This window comes from Pongo pygmaeus, chromosome 2 (genome assembly GCF_028885625.2).
Source record: "Pongo pygmaeus isolate AG05252 chromosome 2, NHGRI_mPonPyg2-v2.0_pri, whole genome shotgun sequence".
Classification (NCBI taxonomy): domain Eukaryota; kingdom Metazoa; phylum Chordata; class Mammalia; order Primates; family Hominidae; genus Pongo; species Pongo pygmaeus.
The window spans coordinates 111,840,429-111,860,720 of NC_085930.1; the positions used below are offsets into that span (position 1 = coordinate 111,840,429).

The window sequence follows — 20,292 nt, forward strand, 5'->3', positions numbered from 1 at the left end:
TATACACACACATATATATGTATATAAAACAATAAAAATGTAAACTTTATTTTTCAACATAAGCTCCATCTTTGGTAAGTGATGATACCAGCCATTAAAAAAAAAAAAAGACTAGTATATGGAGATATGTACACTGGAGCTATTTCTTAATAATTAACATAGATATATTTCTCAATCAGTACTCGTAGCTCTCTGCTCCCTCTTCTTTTTATGTAATAGAACATTTCCATCCCAGTAGTTTTGGAGGCCAAGGCAGGAGGATCTCTTGAGCCCTGGAGTTTGAGACCACCCTGATCAACATGGTGAAACCTTGTCTAAAAAACTTGCAAAAATTAGCTGTGTGTAGTGGTGTGCACCTGTAGTCCCAGCTACTTGGGAGGCTGAGAAGGGAGGATTGCTTGAGCCTAGGAGTTTGAGGCTGCAGTGAGCCGTGATCATGCCACTGCACTCTAGTCTGGGTGTCAGAGCAAGACCCTGTCAAATAAATAAATAAATAAATAAATAAAAAAAACATTCCCTGTGCGATATACATTATGTGCCAAGTTTTGTGAAAGGTACTTTTCCTTGCAGTTCTTTGGGGATAGGGCTGGAGAATTTATTTCTACTTTACCACTATTTTGGACCCTCAAGGCCTTGATATCAAGGCTCAAACTTATCAAGTTTTGTATGCCCACAGAGAAAATAAAACTTCAGTGCTCAGTTTATCCCATGCTTTAAATTGTCTGATTTTTGGCTTAATTATTCTTTATTATTTTGTCAGATCTTTGATGCATTTTAAGGATGTCAAAATAAAACCAGTTGCTTTCATTAGAAGAGTAGTCAGGTACCTGGTCTGCTGTCTTACCAATAATGACAGTCTAGTCTAATTCTTCTTTTTTCGGTCCTGTAGTTTTTCATCCCTGCGCCCTGCTTGAGATATAATTGGTATACAATAAACACATATTTAAACATCACAATTTGATAAATATTGATTTATGTATACACCTATGAAACCATCACTACACACAGAAAATGAACCTATTACCTCCAAAAGTTTCCTTAGCACCCTTTTTAATCCCCTCCTGTCTCCATACTACCACTGATTTGCTTTCTTTATATAGACTTGTTTGCATTTTCTAGAATCTTATGCAGATAGAATCATACAGAATCATGTTCCTACTAGATCTAAAAGTAGATCTAGAGAATAACTTTCCTTGGTATGTACTTTTTTTTTTTTATTATACTTCAAGTTTTAGGGTACATGTGCTCAACGTGCAGGTTTGTTACATATGTATACATGTGTCATGTTGATGTGCTGCACCCATTAACTCATCATTTAACATTAGGTATATTTCCTAATGCTATCCCTCCCCGCACCCCACAACAGGCCCCGGTATGTGATGTTCCCCTTCCTTTGTCCATGTGTTCTCATTGTTCAGTTCCCACCTATGAATGAGAACATGCGGTGTTTGGTTTTTTGTCCTTGCGATAGTTTGCTGAGAATGATGGTTTCCAGCTTCATGCATGTCCCTACAAAGGATATGAACTCATCATTTTCTATGGCTGCATAATATCCCATGGTGTATATGTGCCACATTTTCTTAATCTAGTCTATCATTGTTGGACATTTGGGTTGGTTCCAAGTCTTTGCTATTGTCAGTAGTGCCGCAATAAACATACGTGTGCATGTGTCTTTATAGCAGCATGATTTACAATCCTTTGGGTATATACCCAGTAATGGGATGGCTGGGTCAAATGGTATTTCTAGTTCTAGATCCCTGAGGAATCGCCACACTGACTTCCACAATGGTTGAACTAGTTTACAGTCCGACCAACAGTGTAAAAGTGTTCCTATTTCTCCACATCCTCTCCAGCACCTGTTGTTTCCTGACTTTTTAATGATCGCCATTCTAACTGGTGTGAGATGGTATCTCATTGTAGTTTTGATTTGCATTTCTCTGATGGCCAGTGATGATGAGCATTTTTTGATGTGTTTTTTGGCTGCATAAATGTCTTCTTTTGAGAAGAGTCTGTTCATATCCTTTGCCCACTTGTTGATGGGGTTGTTTTTTTCTTGTAAATTAGTTTGAGTTCATTGTAGATTTTGGATATTAGCCCTTTGTCAGATGAGTGGATTGCAAAAATTTTCTCCCATTCTGTAGGTTGCCTGTTCACTCTGATGGTAGTTTCTTTTGCTGTGCAGAAGCTCTTGAGTTTAATTAGATCCCATTTGTCAATTTTGGCTTTTGTTGCCATTGCTTTTGGTGTTTTAGACATGAAGTCCTTGCCCAGGCCTGTGTCCTGAATGGTGTTGCCTAGGTTTTCTTCTAGGGTTTTTATGGTTTTAGGTCTAACATGTAAGTCTTTAATCCATCTTGAATTAATTTTTGTATAAAGTTTAAGGAAGGGATCCTGTTTCAGCTTTCTACATATGACTAGCCAGTTTTCCCAGCACCATTTATTAAATAGGAAATCCTTTCCCCATTTCTTGTTTTTGTCAGATTTGTCAAAGATCAGATAGTTGTAGATGTGTGGTATTATTTCTGAGGGCTCTGTTCTGTTCCATTGGTCTATATGTCTGTTTTGGTACCAGTACCATGCTGTTTTGGTTACTGTAGCCTTGTAGTATAGTTTGAAGTCAGGTAGCATGATGCCTCCAGCTTTGTTCTTTTGGCTTAGGATTGACTTGGCAATGTGGGCTCTTTTTTGGTTCCGTATGAACTTGAAAGTAGTTTTTTCCAGTTCTGTGAAGAAAGTCATTGGTAGCTTGATGGGGATGGCATTGAATCTATAAATTACCTTGGGCAGTATGGCCATTTTCACGATATTGATTCTTCCTACCCATGAGCATGGAATGTTCTTCCATTTGTTTGTATTCTCTTTCATTTCATTGAGCAGTGGTTTGTCGTTCTCCTTGAAGAGGTCCTTCACATCCCTTGTAAGTTGGATTCCTAGGTATTTTATTCTCTTTGAAGCAATTGTGAATGGGAGTTCACTTATGATTTGGCTCTCTGTTTGTCTGTTATTGGTGTATAAGAATGCTTGTGATTTTTGCACATTGATTTTGTATCCTGAGACATTGCTGAAGTTGCCTATCAGCTTAAGGAGATTTTGGGCTGAGACAATGGGGTTTTCTAGATATACAATCATGTCATCTGCAAACAGGGACAATTTGACTTCCTCTTTTCCTAATTGAATACCCTTTATTTCCTTCTCCTGCCTGATTGCCCTGGCCAGAATTTCCAACACTATGTTGAATAGGAGTGGTGAGACAGGGCATCCCTGTCTTGTGCCAGTTTTCAAAGGGAATGCTTCTAGTTTTTGTCCATTCAGTATGATATTGGCTGTGGGTTTGTCATAGATAGCTCTTATTATTTTGAGATACGTCCCATCAATACCTAATTTATTGAGAGTTTTTAGCATGGAGGTTGTTGAATTTTGTCAAAGGGCTTTTCTGCATCTATTGAGATAATCATGTGGTTTTTGTATTTGGTTCTGTTTATATGCTGGATTACATTGATTGATTTGCGTATGTTGAACCAGCCTTGCATCCCAGGGATGAAGCCCACTTGATCATGGTGGATAAGCTTTTGGATGTGCTGCTGGATTTGGTTTTCCAGTATTTTATTGAAGATTTTTGCATCGATGTTCATCAGGGATATTGGTCTAAAATTCTCTTTTTTTGTTGTGTCTCTGCCAGACTTTGGTATCAGGATGATGCTGGCCTCATAAAATGAGTTAGGGAGGATTCCCTCTTTTTCTGTTGATTGGAATAGTTTCAGAAGGAATGGTATCAGCTCCTCCTTGTACCTCTGGTAGATTTCGGCTGTCAGTCCATCTAGTCCTGGACTTTTTTTGGTTGGTAAGCTATTAATTATTGCCTCAATTTCAGAGCCTGTTATTGGTCTATTCAGAGATTCAAATTCTTCCTGGTTTAGTCTTGGGAGGGCATATGTGTCAAGGAATTCATCCATTTCTTCTAGATTTTCTCTCTTATTTGCGCAGAGGTGTTTATAGTATTCTCTGATGGTAGTTTGTATTTCTGTGGGATTGGTGGTGATGTCCCCTTTATCATTTTTTATTGCGTCTATTTGATTCTTCTCTATTAGTCTTGCTAATGGTCTATCAATTTTGTTGATCTTTTCAAAAAACCAGCTCCTGGAGTCACTGATTTTTTGAAGGGTTTTTTGTGTCTCTGTCTCCTTCAGTTCTGCTCTTATCTTAGTTATTTCTTGCCTTCTGCTAGCTTTTGAATGTGTTTGCTTTTGCTTCTCTACTTCTTTTAATTGTGATGTTAGGGTGTCAATTTTAGATCTTTCCTGCTTTCTCTTGTGGGCATTTAGTGCTATAAATTTCCCTCTACACACTGCTTTGAATGTGTCCCAGAGATTTTGGTATGTTGTGTCTTTGTTCTCGTTGGTTTCAAAGAACATCTTTATTTCTGCCTTCATTTCGTTATGTACCCAGTAGTCATTCAGGAGGAGGTTGTTCAGTTTCCATGTAGTTGAGCGGTTTTGAGTGAGATTCTTAATCCTGAGTTCTAGTTTGATTGCACTGTGATCTGAGAGAGAGTTTGTTATAATTTTTGTTCTTTTACATTTGCTGAGGAGAGCTTTACTTCCAAGTATGTGGTCAATTTTGGAATAGGTGTGGTGTGCTGCTTAAAAGAATGTATATTCTGTTGATTTGGGGTGGAGGGTTCTGTAGATGTCTATTAGATCTGCTTGGTGCATAGCTGAGTTCAATTCCTGGATATCGTTGTTAACTTTCTGTCTTGTTGATCTGTCTAATGTTGACAGTGTGGTGTTAAAGTCTCCCATTATTATGGTGTGGGAGTCTAAGTCTCTTTGTAGGTCTCTAGGGACTTGCTTTATGAATCTGGGTGTTCTTGTGTTGGGTGCATATATATTTAGGATAGTTAGCTCTTGTTGAATTGATCCGTTTACCATTATATAATGGCCTTCTTTGTGTCTTTTGATCTTTGTTGGTTTAAAGTCTGTTTTATCATAGAGTGGGATTGTAACCCCTGCCTTTTTTTGTTTTCCATTTCCTTGGTAGATCTTCCTCCATCCCTTTATTTTGATCCTATGTGTGTCTCTGCATGTGAGATGGGTTTCCTGAATACAGCACACTGATGGTTCTTGACTCTTGATCCAATTTGCCAGTCTGTGTCTTTTAATTGGAGCATTTAGCCCATTTACATTTAAGGTTAATATTGTTATGTGTGAATTTGATCCTGTCATTATGATGTTAGCTGGTTATTTTGCTCGTTAGTTGATGCAGTTTCTTCCTAGCCTCAATGGTCTTTACAATTTGGCATGTTTTTGCAGTGACTGGTACTGGTTGTTCCTTTCCATGTTTAGTGCTTCCTTCAGGAGCTCTTTTAGGGCAGGCCTGGTGGTGACAAAGTCTCTCAGCATTTGTTTGTCTGTAAAGTATTTTATTTCTCCTTCACTTATGAAGCTTAGTTTGGCTGGATATGAAATTCTGGGTTGAAAATTCTTTTATTTAAGAATGTTGAATATTGGCCCCCACTCTCTTCTAGCTTGTAGAGTTTCTGCCGAGATATCAGCTGTTAGTCTGATGGGCTTCCCTTTGTGGGTAACCCGACCTTTCTCTCTGGCTGCCCTTAACATTTTTTCCTTCATTTCAACTTTGGTGAATCTGACAATTATGTGTCTTGGAGTTGCTCTTCTTGAGGAGTATCTTTGTGGCATTCTCTGTATTTCCTGAATTTGAATGTTGTCCTGCCTTGCTAGATTTGGGAAGTTCCCCTCGATAATATCCTGCAGAGTGTTTTCCAACTTGGTTCCATTCTCCCCATCACTTTCAGGTACATCAATCAGACGTAGATTTGGTCTTTTCACACAGTCCCGTATTTCTTGGAGGCTTTGTTCATTTCTTTTTATTCTTTTTTCTCTAAACTTCTCTTCTGGCTTCATTTCATTTGTTTGATCTTCCATCACTGATGCCCTTTCTTCCACTTGATCGAATCGGCTACTGAGGCTGGTGCATTTGTCACGTAGTTCTCGTGCCATGGTTTTCAGCTCCATCAGGTCTTTTAAGGACTTCTCTGCATTGGTTATTCTAGTTAGCCATTCGTCTAATTTTTTTTCAAGGTTTTTAACTTCTTTGCCATGGGTTCAAACTTCCTCCTTTAGCTCGGAGTAGTTTGATCATCTGAAGCCTTCTTCTCTCAACTCGTCAAAGTCATTCTCCATCCAGCTTTGTTCCGTTGCTGGTGAGGAGCTGCATTTCTTTGGAGGAGGAGAGGCACTCTGATTTTTAGAGTTTCCAGTTTTTTTGCTCTGTTCTTTCCCATCTTTGTGATTTTATCTACCTTTGGTCTTTGATGTTGGTGACGTACAGATCGGGTTGTGGTGTGCATGTCCTTTCTGTTTGTTAGTTTTCCTTCTAACAGTCAGGACCCTTAGCTGCAGGTCTGTTGGAGTTAGCTGGAGGTCCACTCCAGACCCTGTTTGCCTGGGTATCAGCAGTGGAGGCTGCAGAACAGCGGATATTGGCGAACAGCAAATGTTGCTGCCTGATTGTTCCTCTGGAAGTTTTGTCTCAGAGGAGTACCTGGCCGTGTGCGGTGTCAGTCTGCCCCTACTGGGGGGTGCCTCCCAGTTAGGCTAGTCGGGGGTCAGGGACCCGCTTTAGGAGGCAGTCTGTCCGTTCTCAGATCTCAAGCTGCGTGCTGGGAGAACCACTACTCTCTTCAAAGCTGTCAGACAGGGACATTTAAGTCTGCAGAGGTTTCTGCTGCCTTTTGTTTGTCTATGCTCTGCCCCCAGAGGTGGAGTCTACAGAGGCAGGCAGGCCTCCTTGAGCTGCAGTGGGCTCCACTCAGTTCGAGCTTCCCGGCTGCTTTGTTTACCTACTGAAGCCTTGGCAATGGTGGGCGCCCCTCCCCCAGCGTCACTGCCATCTTGCAGTTTGATTTCAGACTGTTGTTCTAGCAATGAGTGAGGCTTCATGGGCGAAGGACCCTCCAAGCCAGGCATGTGATATAATCTCCTGGTGTGCCGTTTGCTAAGAACGTTGGAAAAGCGCAGTATTAGGGTGGGAGTGACCTGATTTTCCAGGTGCCGTCTGTCACCCCTTTCTTTGACTAGGAAAGGGAATTCGCTGACCTCTTGCGCTTTCCGGGTGAGGCAATGCCTCACCCTGCTTTGGCTCACGATTGGTGTGCTGCACCCAGTTTCCTGCACCCACTGTTCGACACTCCCCAGTGAGATGAACCCGGTACCTCAGTTGGAAATGCAGAAATCACCCGTCTTCTGCGTTGCTCATGCTGGGAGCTGTAGACTGGAGCTGTTCCTATTTGGTCATCTTGGCTCCTCCTTTTTTTTTTTTTTTTTTTTTTTTTTAGGATAGAGTCTCATTCTCTCACCCAGGCTGGAGTGCAGTGACATAATCTTGGCTCATTGCCACCCCCACCTCCTGGGTTCAAGTGATTCTCCTGTTTCAGCCTCCTGAGTAGCTTGGACTTCAAGTGTGCCCCACCACACCTGGCTAATTTTTGTATTTTTAGTAGAAATGGTGTTTCGCCACATTGGCCAGACTGGTCTTGAACTCCTGACCTCAAGTGGTCTGCCCGCCTCAGTCTTCCAAAGTATTGAGGTTACAGGCGTGAGCCACCGTGCCCAGCCCTTGGTATATACTTTAATTGAATACAAGCTAGGCTATTTGAATAAAGGGATGATAATGTGGCCACGACATTTAACTATATCTCCTGATAGCAAACTGGAAAAGGAAGTTAAGTCCCTGAGTCTACAGAAATAGATAACTTTTCAGGACATGAGGGCTTTGTGGAATTGTTAGTTTGACTATAATAAACGTTAAAATCTCAGGTCTGTGCTAACCTATTGGGACTGAGCTGAAGTGATTATATATAGTATAGATAATACAACAGTCTAAGTCTTGTTGGCTATCTAGTAACACCCTAAGGTTTCAGGCTTACAGACAGAAGACCAGACTGTGATTCTGCAGAGGATATTATAAGGCAACACATTTTCAGTTTATGTGTTTTTCCTGCTTTTGTCAAGGATACCTATCACCCTGAGTTCAGGTATTCTTATTTTGTCTTTTTTGTTTTATCCCATAATTTCTTTCTTCTTGCCTTGCTCATTGTCACAGCCAAAGTCTCTCTAATTACCTTCTAGGTCCTCATGGGCTGGCTCTTCAGAACCTATCCGATCTAATTCCTCACTACCTTCATACTCACTCCTTCCAGCTATACTGACCTCCCCACAGTTCCTTAAACCCACTATGCCATGCTTCTGCCTCACTATATTGACATTTGCTGTTTCTCCTGCTTCTAATATTTTCTTCTGAGATGTTTGTGTTTTCTCTCTGCTCAAAAATCCCTTCAGAAAGCCTTTCCCTGTATATGAGTGATCTGAGATGGAGCCAGTCTGTCTACAGTCTTTCTGCAACCTCTTATTGTGCTGTTTTTCTTTATAGCACTCGTCATTATCTTGACTTACTTATTTTGTTTACTTCTTTAAAAAAAAAAAATCTCGGCCGGGCGTGGTGGCTCACTCACGCCTGTAATCCCAGCACTTTGGGAGGCCGAGGCGGGCAGATCATGAGGTCAGGAGATTGAGACCATCCTGGCTAACACAGTGAAAACCCATCTCTTCTAAAAATACAAAAAAATTAGCCAGGCGTGGTGGCGGCACCTGTAGTCCCAGCTACTTGGGAGGCTGAGGCAGGAGAATGGCGTGAACCCAGGAGGCGGAGCTTGCAGTGAGCCTAGATGTTGCCACTGCACTCCAGCCTGGGCGACAGAGCAAGACTCTGTCTCAAAAAAAAAAAAAAAAAAAAAAAAAAATCTCAGCCGGGCATGGTGGCTCATGCCTGTATCCCCAGCACTTTGGGAGGCTAAGGCGGGTGGATCACCTGAGCTCAGGAGTTTGAGACCAGCCTGGCCAACATGGTGAAATGCCGTCTCTACTAAAACTACAAAAAATTAGCTGGACGTGGTGGCTCAGGCCTGTAATCCCAGCTGCTTGGGAGGTTGAGGCAGGAAAATTGCTTGAACTTAGGAGGCGGAGGTTGCAGTGAGCTGAGATCATGCCACTGCACTCCAGCCTGGGCAACAAGAGCGAAACTTGGTATCAAAAAAAAAAAAAAAAAAAAGGCGAAACAACAAAAGACAACGAAAACAAAATGACACACAAAAAATCTCAGTCTTCCACTAAGCACTATTAAGGAAGAAAATGTATCTGCCTCATTATGGTTTACGGCCATTATTAAGAAGAGTTTCTGGTGCACAGTAGGTGCTTTTTTCATGCATGAACTGCACCAAGGCCAGTGGGACAGGAGAGAAGTGAGGAAGGAGGCAGGGTTGGAGAGACTGCAGGGACATGATCATGAAGGGCTCCTCGCCAGTCCGATGTCTTGGTCTTGATCTGAAGAGAAAGGGGAACTCATTAAGGAGTTTTAAGAAGGGTGATTATGTCAGCTGATTTACATGCCAAAAAGATAATTCTGGTTTAAATGTGGAGAGTAGAGTGGAGACTAAAAACAGGATTCTGAGAGCCTAGATGAGAGTAAGCAACGCAGGAGCAAAATTAAGAGAGAGAAGTGGGTATTTCACGAAAGGGAAAGTCAGTAGGGCTGAATGTAGTTTAAGGCCCAATTTAAAGGACTAAGAGGGATCTGTTGGAGTTAATGACATGAAAGTCACTGGTAACTCAACAAGAGCTTTTTATATATTTATTTATTTTCCCTGGAATGAGGGAGATAGAAGAAGTCGTATTGGAGTGGGTGAGGAGTTAGTGGAAGGTGAAGAAATTGAGAAAGTCAGTGTAAAGTGAGGATAGTTGTGAAAAGGGGCCAAGGGATGAGGAAGGTCTTGTTTTCAAAATGAGAGACCGTTACCCTATTCAGGTAGAGACAGGAAAGACCCAGAGGGGATAAGATGTTGAAAATTTAGGAGCAATAAGGGATAGTCCATTAGCTAATGACCCTGAAGAAGGCAGGATGGGAATGGAATCCTGAGCCCAAGTGGAGGGAGAGGAGTGGAGGAACCTGTCCTGTTATAACCATTGGGCAGAAGTAGCAGATGGCTTTATGTGGAAGAAAGTTTGTCTTTCCTTTCTCAGAACTTCCATTCTCTTTATCTGTGAAGGAGGAAAGTAGGCGAAGTGGTGGGAGCGTCATGGGTTTAAAATAGCCTTTTCAGGGAGGGTGGTGATAAGAGAAATAGTAGGGCTGGAGATGGATGTTGAAGGTCCCCTGAGGATGCTGATCCCAAATAAGTAATGGACTCTGCTCTCTGGTGCCACCTTCTCTAAGGGCCCAGTTGTCTGAGAGCAGACTTAGAGAAAACAAGCAGCTGGCTTTCTCAGAGGTTGAGGTTTCCCAAACAAGAGTAAAGGGACAACTAAAGAGACCGATAGTTCAGGTTTTGGGCAGGAGTGGTTAAATGATGGGCTGGGGATTCTATGTGGCTGGGAGTGAAGTAGGTGATCTGTTGAGGGAAAGAAGAGGGGCCAAGGGAGAGGGCACAGAGTCCACTGATGTTAAGGGTTGTGGTGGGCATTTTAAATAAGGGAAGAATAAGGGAAGGAAAGAAGGTTGTGTTTGCAAGTTAAATTTAGTGTGAATTAGTGATTTTTGAGTTGGAGCAGCTCCTGATCATAATGTCCAGGGTATAACCATATGTGGAATTCTATAATCAAGTAAGGGTATGATTTTAATGGGTCATGATTCTTCTCATGGGTATGAAATACTTTTGGATTAGTAATGTACTAATTCTGTTTTTAAAATTTCAACTTTATTTTAGATTCAGGGGGTACATGTGTAGGTTTGTTACATGAATAGATTGGATGATGCTGAGGTTTGGGGTACGACTGATCCTACCTCCCAGGTAGTGAACATAGTAGTCAATATGCAGTTTTTCAGCCCTTACTCCTGTCCCACCCTCCCCACTTGTGGTAGTCCCTAGTGTCTTTTGTTCCTATCTTCTGTCTATGTGTATCCATGTTTAGTTCTCACAAGTGAGAACACGTGGTATTTGATTTTCTGTTCTTGCTTCAATTTGCTTAGGATAATGGCCTCCAGCTTCATCCATGTTGCTGCAGTAGTATTTCATAGTGGATATATACTACATTTTCTTTATCCAGTTCACTGTTGATGGGCACCTAAGTTGATTCCATGTTTTTGCTCTTGTGAATAGTGCTACAATGAACATATGAGTGTGTGTGTATTTTTGATAGAATGATGTATTTTCCTTTGGGTATATAACCAGTAATGGGATTGCTGGTTCAAATGGTAGTTTTATTTTTAGTTCTTTGAGATATCTCCAAACTGTTTTTCATAGTAGCTGAAGTAAATTAATAATGTGCTAATTCTGTCATTTGGACAATCTTGAGTATGTTCTGTAAGTAGAAGCTAATTTTTTCTGCTTTAAAAAATTAATTTTTTTCATCTTTCTGTGTGGTACCTGATTTATTTTCTGATTGTATTTGATAGGTTGCAGGAGTGTGCTTGTGGTTATTACACTAATTTGGTTAATCTTCTGGGAGATAATTATTGCTCATGTCATTAAAATCAGTGTACCCGCTCATTTGCTCATTTTATTTAGCTCCTTGTCTTACTAGGTAACATAATACCTTTCACTTGTGCTTGTGAATTATCCTGAGCTGTTACTCAAACTTGTGTTTTCTATGCTTTCAAATCATTCCAGATAATGTAATACTTTTAAGATAGTTGTATCTGTATTATCATCTACAATTATCATTAGATTGATTTATCTGTCAGATCATATTGGATCATATTGTCATTTCTCAATTTTTTAAATCTAGCGTCTAATGAGGGGATCTGACCCACATCATGTATAATGCAATGAGAAATAGAATAAATATTGTGTATGTACAATGCAGTAAAAGATGCTTGATCTAGTTGTTATCATCAGGTAGTAAGTAATACTTTAAATAGACTATTAAGTTTTAGATAGTTTGTATACTTGGAGCTGTGCCATTTGCTTGAATGGGTTAATATCTTTTGTGCTGTTAGCTTCACTGCTTTTTTTTTTCCCCACTTCATTTTAGGAAGAAAAAAAAAAGAACCCTAGAGAGTGCTGGGCTTTTCCCTTGGCTGCATACACAGTGCTAATGAGGTGTCTTCGGGAAGGGGTAAGGCTCCTTTGTTGTCCTCTGTAGATGCTGACAATTGTAATAACCCTTCAGGCACTGTATGAGGATTGTAGCCTGCAGCAGTGCAGGAGCTTGTCAACCAAGTATTGCTCCTGAATTTAAATAATCCCGACAACCCACCATGAGCAAGTGACCTACAGTGGAGCAAGTGTAAAACTGATCTAGCTTTCTCATTCACTTGTTTAAATGTCTTGCTTTTTAAAGGAATGGTAGCTTATATAAACAATGTAACTAGCATTCAATAGCATATTCTTAATTACCCTCTGCACTCCCCTTTTAAAGTTATTGATACACCAGTTTAGTAAGCAAGGTGTATGCAGCGAATTTTCTGTGAGCCTGAGACAACCCATGATTATCTTGTCGGATCGCCATTTTGAGGTTTAGAAACAGGGAAGCTTCTAGTATCCATTGATTTTAATATTAAGTAGTATTTATTATGTGATGTGATTTTTCAGTTTATTCACATCATTTCTTAAGCAGTTGTTAATGGCTGAAAGCCAGCCAGCTGGCCAGCCAACCAGCTCATCTATATGTAGCTCCCACGTGTAACTATGTAAAGGATTTAGAAACCAACCTAAAAGGTTGGCATTTTCTGTTTGCGTTAAATCATTTGACCTTGTTTCACCCAAGGCAAAGCCATAGGGTGAAAACGTTCCTTCAGAAATGAAAAAGATACATCAGGATAAACATCTTTCTTTTGAGTTCATTGCTTCCTACTTTATATGGTAACAGAATCGTGTTCCAAGTGTAGAAAAACTCCCCGAGGTTTTCCCCTATGATCCAGAATAAAAGTTTGAACTCTTCCCAGTCTGTAGGTTTGAATACCTAGTCATTTGTCATTATGGGATATGATGTATATTATCAATTGTACCTTGTCAATAATATGAGAATTAAGTCATTCTCAGCTATCATCAAAAGACATGTTTGGGTTTAACATTCAAAGCTTCAAGCTAGGTGCACTTAGAGGCACACAGATGAAAAAATTCCTATTCACACACAGACCTCACCTATTGTGGGAGCGAAAATAAAAATATAAAGTGGAATATGTCAAACACATAAATGCAAAAGAACAAAATATAGGAACTCAAGGGAGAGAGAAGGCTTCTGGGGATCCTGTTGACAGTGTAAAAGTCATTATTGTGAATAGTGCTGTGATAAGCATGGGAGTACAGGAGTGCAGTTGTCTCTTTAATATACTGGTTTTCTTTCTTTAGCATATATACCCAGCAGCAGGACTGCTGGATCATATGGTAGCTCTATTTGTAGTTTTTTTTTTTTTTTTTTTGAGAAAACTCCTTACTGTTTTCTATAATGGCTGTACTAATTTACATTCCCACCAACGGTATAGAAGAGTTGTCCTTTCTTCACATCCTTGCCATCATCTGTTATCTTTTTGATAATCGCCATTTTAATTGGGGTGAGATGGTATCTTATTGTGGTTTTGATTTGCATTTCCCTGATGATTAGTGTTGTTGGGCCTTTGGTCATGTACCTGCTAGCAATTTTTGTGTCTTCTTTTGAGAAATGTCTATTCAGATCTTTTGTCCATTTTCAAATTGGGTTATTTGGTTTTTTTGCTATTGAGTTGAAGTCTTTATATATTCCGGTTATTTTTTAAAATTTCAACTTTTATTTTAGATTTAGGGGGTACATGTGCAGGTTTGTTATATGGGTATATTGAGTGATGCTGTGGTTTGGGGTTATGACTGATCCTGTCACCCAGGTAGTGAGCATAGTATCCAGTAGGTAGTTTTTCAGCCCTTATTCCCTGTCCACCTTCTCCCCTCTAGAAGTTTCCAGTGTCTGTTGTTTCCTTCTTTCTGTCCATGTGTACCCAATGTTAGTTCTCACTTATAAGTGAGAACACATGGTATTTGGTTTTGTGTACCCAATGTTAGTTCTCACTTATAAGTGAGAACACATGGTATTTGGTTTTCTGTACCTGCTTTAATTTGTTTAGGATAATGGCTTCCAGCTGCATCCATGTTGTGCAAAGAACATGATTTTATAATTTTTTATGGCTGCATAGTTTTTTTTATGATGTATATGTACTACATTTTCTTTGTCCACATATTCTGGTTGTTAATCTCTTAGCTAAGATATGGAATCAACCTAGGTGTCCGTCAGTGGATGAATGGATACAGAAAATGTGGCATATATACACCATGAAATATTATTTAGCTAAACAGTAAATTGATTGGTTCTTAATGCTGAACTCTATATAAACGGAATGGCGCCACATTCTTTTGAGACTTAATTCTTTTGCTTCTAAAGCTAGGTTAGTTTACCTGCTGATTGTGTAAATTATAGTTCATTTGGACCACTGTGTAGGGTGTTGTTGAAATATGCCTCAGTGCATGTGCGTGAGTACACACACACACACACACACACACACACACAGTCACCCCACATCACTGAGTGAAAGTGTGTCTTCTCTCCCCTGCTCTGCAGTGTCACCTCTGTCACATCAATTGACATGTCTCTTTTGGGCTCTATTTGGTTCTGTTGGTCTACTTATTTCTCGGCTCTGTGTGTGTGCGCATGTGTGTGTATCAATTTATACTCCCACCAGCAGGGTATGGAAGTACTCATTAACTCATATCGTCTCAAACATTTGACATAGGCAAACTTAAAATTTTTGTCAATCTGGTGGGCATTAAAGTGGTTTATTTTTTATTTTTTGAGAGAGGATTTCACTCTGTCACCCTGGCTCCCTGCAACCTCCGCCTCTGGGATCAAGTGATCCTCCTGCCTCAGCCTCCCAAGTAGCTGGGACTACACATGCATACTACTATGCCTGGCTAATTTTTGTATTTGTAGAGACAGAGTTTCACCATGTCGCCCAGGCTGGTCTCGAACTCATAGGCTCTAGGAATCCACCTTCCTCGGCCTCCCAAAGAGTTGGGATTACAGGCGCCAGCCACTGCGCCCAGCCATGGTTTCTTATAGTAGTTTTAGCATGTATTTCTCTGATTACTAATAAGGATGACCATCTTTTTCTATTTACCTCGTTTTTTGGGCTTTCTGTTTTGAAAAGTGCTTGTCAAGTCTTAAACTTATTTTTTTCCTATTGCTTTGTAGGAACTCTGAATCCTCCACAACCTATTATTATAAAATGTTTCAAAGATTAGAAACAAAAAGAAAGCTGTAATAATCTCCTTTATTTCCATCACCTAGATTAAACAGTAAACATTTTGTCCTATTTGCTTTGCTGTGGTATGTGTGTGTGTGAATATGTGTGTATCCACGTGCATGTGCATTTATTCATTTTCTTTACAGTGTCTATTGATAGGCAGAAGTTCTTAATTTTAATCACTTTATATATAATATATAATATGTATATATAAGACTCTGTGTGTGTGTGTGTCTGTATGTGTGTATACACATACAATCTTGCTGTGTTGCCCAGGCTGGTCTTGAACTCCTGGGCTCAAGCAATCCTCCTGTCTCAGCCTCCCAAGTAGCTGGGATTGTAGTTATGCATGCCACCATGCTCTGTGTAGCTTAGTTTATCTATTCCTTTATGATTTCTGCTTTTTGTATCTTATGAAATGCTTCTCTCCTCCAACATCACTAAGAGAGTCTATTACATTTTGTTCTGAAAGTCTTATTTTTTCTTTTCCCATTTAGAGCTTTAAGCTATTTGTAATTATCTTTGGTGTGTGGTGCTATGTGTAGGTCCAGTTGGTTTTTAAAAATAAAAATAGTCAAGTGAAGAATCCCCTATCCAGACCCAATTTAAGGTAGGAGCCCCCAGTGCCTACAACTAAGTATAAAAGATGTGAACAATAACTCCCCCATCTCCCTGCTACCCCACTGATCTGAGGAGGGCATTTAGGACATATTTGCAGCTGGGAGAGCAGGTTGCAGGAGGGAAATCCCACAAGAAGCTAAAAGCATAAGCAGGTCCTCACTTGATTTACAGAGTATTTCCTTCAAGAAGCACAGTTGCTCTGACAGCTAATTTCTTAGCAGTAACAACTGTAGTAAAAAAAAGTGAAATCATATATTTCATTGTTAATAAAGTATTGTCAATTCACAAATGTATTCACATAAAATATATATTTCAAGAGCAATAGAATAACCATGAATATGAAAGGAATTAGGAAAAAAAAGAAACAAAAAAGAAGACACGAAGAAATACAAAACAGATGGAACAAATAGCACAAAATGTAATGAAAGTTATAAATGAAACTATGCCAACAATCACAATAAATGTAAATAGACTGAATAGTTAAGAGAAAATGACTACAAAACAGAATTAGGGTAGGCATGTGGCTCATGCCTGTAATACCAGCACTTTGGGAGGCCAAGGCAGGCGGATCATGAGGTCAGGAGTTCAAGAACAGTCTGATGAACATGGTGAAACCATGTCTCTGCTAAAAATACAAAAATTAGTTGGGCGTGGTGGTGCATGCCTGTAATTCCAGCTACTTGGGAGGCTGAGGCAGGAGAATCGCTTGAACCTGGGAGGCAGAGGTTGCAGTGAGTTGAGATCACACCACTACACTCCAGCCTTGGCAACAGAACAAGACTCCATCTCAAAAAAAAAAAAAAGACAGAATAGAAAATAAACAGTATGAAAAGACATCTAAAACGTAAAGTTATAGAAAGACTGAAAGAGAATGAAAAAAGATACACGTCATATGTACCTAACCCAAAGAAGTGTGGTTAGCTATATTATTATCAGATAAAATAGGCTTTGGGCAAAAAGCAATATGGGAGATTTTTAAGGTCACAATATGATGATGAAAATTATAATAAACCAAGGGAAAATGCAATCTAAAATTTTAATGTATCTAATAACTAGCAGTCAAAATACATGAAAGCAAAATATGACAAAACTCTAACCCTAAGAGGGCGATTTAAACACATATCTCAGTATCTGATAAAACAGACAAAAACAATCAGCATAGACATAGAAGATCTACATCTGTCTAGAAAATTAACAAGCTTGACCTAATGTATAGAAAAAACATCTCTCCAAAGTGACAGAATTCACCACCCCCGCAAGTATATACGTACTGAGCCATAAGGAAAATCTCAACAAATTCCAAAGAAGTGGAATCATGCATACATCTTTCTCTCTAACCATAATCTCATTAAACTAAAAACAATAATAAAAAGAAAAAGTAAAAGGCCAGAAAGGCAGATACTAAATGAGAAAGCGACAGAAAAGTTATAGATTTTGTTAAGCATACAAAGCTTGTATGGGGTAAAGCAGTCAAAGGGATATGAAAATTTACACAGAAATCCAACCAATATAAATCCTTGAAAGATACTACATACAGATATTTCATCAGTTCTCACATGTCAAACCCAGCAAAGCCAAACTTTGGAGCCTCCCCTGCGAGCAGACCTGCCACAGGAGGACAGCCAGCACAAACCTCCCCTTTGCAGTGAAAATGCCACATTGTGTGTGCTGCTTACCCCATCATCTCTTTGGAAGCGGTCTACCCCACTCAGCCCTGGCTGAGAATCACTTCCCTCATACCACTCTCAATAGTTCACTCCAAGACACATTGGGCAACTCTGTACCTGGTAAGCCATTGTGAATCCAACTAATAATGGCATTCAGAAAGTTAGGAATCTTTGAAGTATTAGATTCATGGTGAGATTCAAAAGAAAGAAAACAACATAGTTTCCATTCCACACACGTGTTGCCCACCTTCACTGCATAAAAGGCAAGGGGAGTTGTGAGTACCCACAAAGAACCTGATATTGATGGCACATACGTTTCTTTACTAGAAATTTAGACTGTAGGATAAATTTAGACTGTAACAATTTGAAAAACCAGAAAATATAATTGTACATTTTAGCTCTTATTAAAATCCAAGAGATTTAACTTATTTGCTCTTTGTTTAGGTAATTAGTGTCTAAAACATTTCAAAGATAACATAAATAATGGCTAACATTTCTAGTACTTTTTAAAAATTCAAGCCCAGTCTCTTCTAATTAAATGTATAAATTATTTATCACTGGCTTTCTCAAAAAGAAGAACAAAGAGCTCTAATTAAAAAGTGAAAATTAAATTTCCTCTTAGAAAATTGTTACATCAGAATTATCTAATAAACTGTAGTTCAGAAAATAATTTCGGAATTAAGAAAATATGAATAATAAAACCAATAGTTTATGTTCTGAATTTCAAATTTTTATCTTTTATTATTTTTTAAATTTTAAGTTCTAGGGTATGTGTGCAGGATTGTTACATAGGTAAACGTGTGCCATGGTGGTTTGGTACACCTATCAACCCCTCACCTAAGTATTAAACCCAGCATGCATTAGCTGTTTTTTCTGATGCTCCTCCGCTACCCGCCCTGACAGGCCCCAGTATGCATTGTTCCCCTTCCTGGGTCCATGTGTTCTCATTGAACCTCACATTTTTAAATACAGCATACGCCAGATGTCAGTTCAGTACCCATAATTATACAGACTATTATGTAAGCTAAAAAATGTTGATTAGATACAAATGTATAAATTAATCTTCTCCAGACATGTGGAAATTCTCTAGGGGCTATTTCCAGCTTCTGTGTGGATTGTGGAGTAGGCTGCTACCTGTCCCCCAAAAATGGACACCTTAAACAAAAAGACAACTTTCTCAGTCTCCCTAATGTACACACATATGAAAGATATATTATTTAAATTCAATGCCAAATACTCCTGAGATCAACACAGCAGTGATCGCAAGGAGAAAATTTATCTTTGCTAATGGGCACAAACTTGAAGGGCAAAGCAATGGAAGGGTAAGTCTTCAGACTCAGGGTTGGGGCTCAAGTCAGAAACACATGGAAGATCATTGGCACATGTTTTTGTTTTTTTAAATAGCGAACACCACCAAGTGGAGCCCCCGGGGCTTAGTCAATATTAAACCTCTAAGGAGTGGCATATCTGAGACTGAAATTCCCATCTTTTGATTCCCAGCTCAAGATCTCTGAAATCCCAGCACCAGCTCTGAAATCATTATTCCATATTATCATGATACCTTTTCTTCTATACTGCTGTACTCTTTTTTTTGAACAGTTATACCTGATCTTCCTATTTTTGTGTGTGTTCCACCAAAAGTTTTTCACTCTAAATACGTCCCTCTTTCCATCTGATCATTTACATATGTAATGAGGACAAAAAGATCTAACATGTCTCTCACCCTTGGTTTGTGTTTTGTTTTGTTTGTTTTTGAGACGGGGTCTTGCTCTGTCACCTGGGCTGGAGTGCAGTGGTGTGATCACTGTTCACTGCAGCCTCCACCTCCTGGGCTGAAGTAATTTTCCCACCTCAGCCTCTGAGTAGCTGAGACTACAGGCGTGTGCCATCACGCCTGGCTAATATTTGTATTTTTTTGTAGAGATGGGGTTTTGCCATGTTGCCCAGGCTTGTATTGAACTACTGGCTTAAGTGATCCTCCTGCCCTGGCTTCCCAAAGCGCTGGAAGGAATTACAGGTATGAGCCACCGTGCCTGGCCTCCCCATTGTTAAAATTATGGAAATCATGTTTACAAAGCAGGTTGGTCTGTTTGGAAAAGAGTGTCATAATTTCTCAGATAACTCTAAAATAGAAAGCTACTGAAAATTACTTTAATGCATTCATTACAGTCTCAGTATAAGATTATAGCTTCCTCTCCCAAAGCGTAACCACAACATGACACAGGATGAGGTAGCTTTGAAAATGCTGCATACAATATCCTCTTGAGTAGAATCATAATTTAGAACTCTAGAAATTACCAGAAACAAAACTGTCCAAGTTTGTTTAACCCAATGTGTTCCAACCTATTTGACTAGAAAACCCTTAATTCATGCAACATTTATTAATACCCCATGGCAAATCTAGTTTTCCATGAATAATGAACAAAAAATTTATAATTTAAAACTAAAATTGCCTTCTAAGCGGAGATCTACATATCAATAAAATGAAGAAATAAAATTTCCATACTGTTTTCTTTCCAATACAAGGATTAGAAGGAAAAGGAAAAGAGTAACAACCAGAACCAATAGCCCATGTTTGGCCAGGCGCCATGGCTCAGTCACACCTGTAATCCCAGCAATTTCAGAAGCTAAGGCAGGAGGATCGCTGGGTTCAAGTGATCCTTGAATGAAACCCCATCTCTAAAAAATTAAAAATATTAGCTGGGTGTACACCTATAGTCCT

At 39.5% G+C, this 20,292-nt stretch overlaps 1 protein-coding gene across 6 annotated transcripts in view; it reads left to right on the forward strand.

Annotated features, from left to right (window-relative positions):
• The window catches only part of ULK4 (unc-51 like kinase 4), a 722,036-nt gene that overhangs the window by 132,067 nt on the left and 569,677 nt on the right, over window positions 1-20,292 (forward strand). For all 6 annotated transcript variants that reach the window (XM_054482410.2, XM_054482411.2, XM_054482412.2 and 3 more), the window contains one exon: window positions 12,045-12,128. In XM_054482410.2, the coding sequence (XP_054338385.1) occupies window positions 12,045-12,128 (84 nt within the window). The remainder of the gene's footprint in view (window positions 1-12,044; window positions 12,129-20,292) is intronic.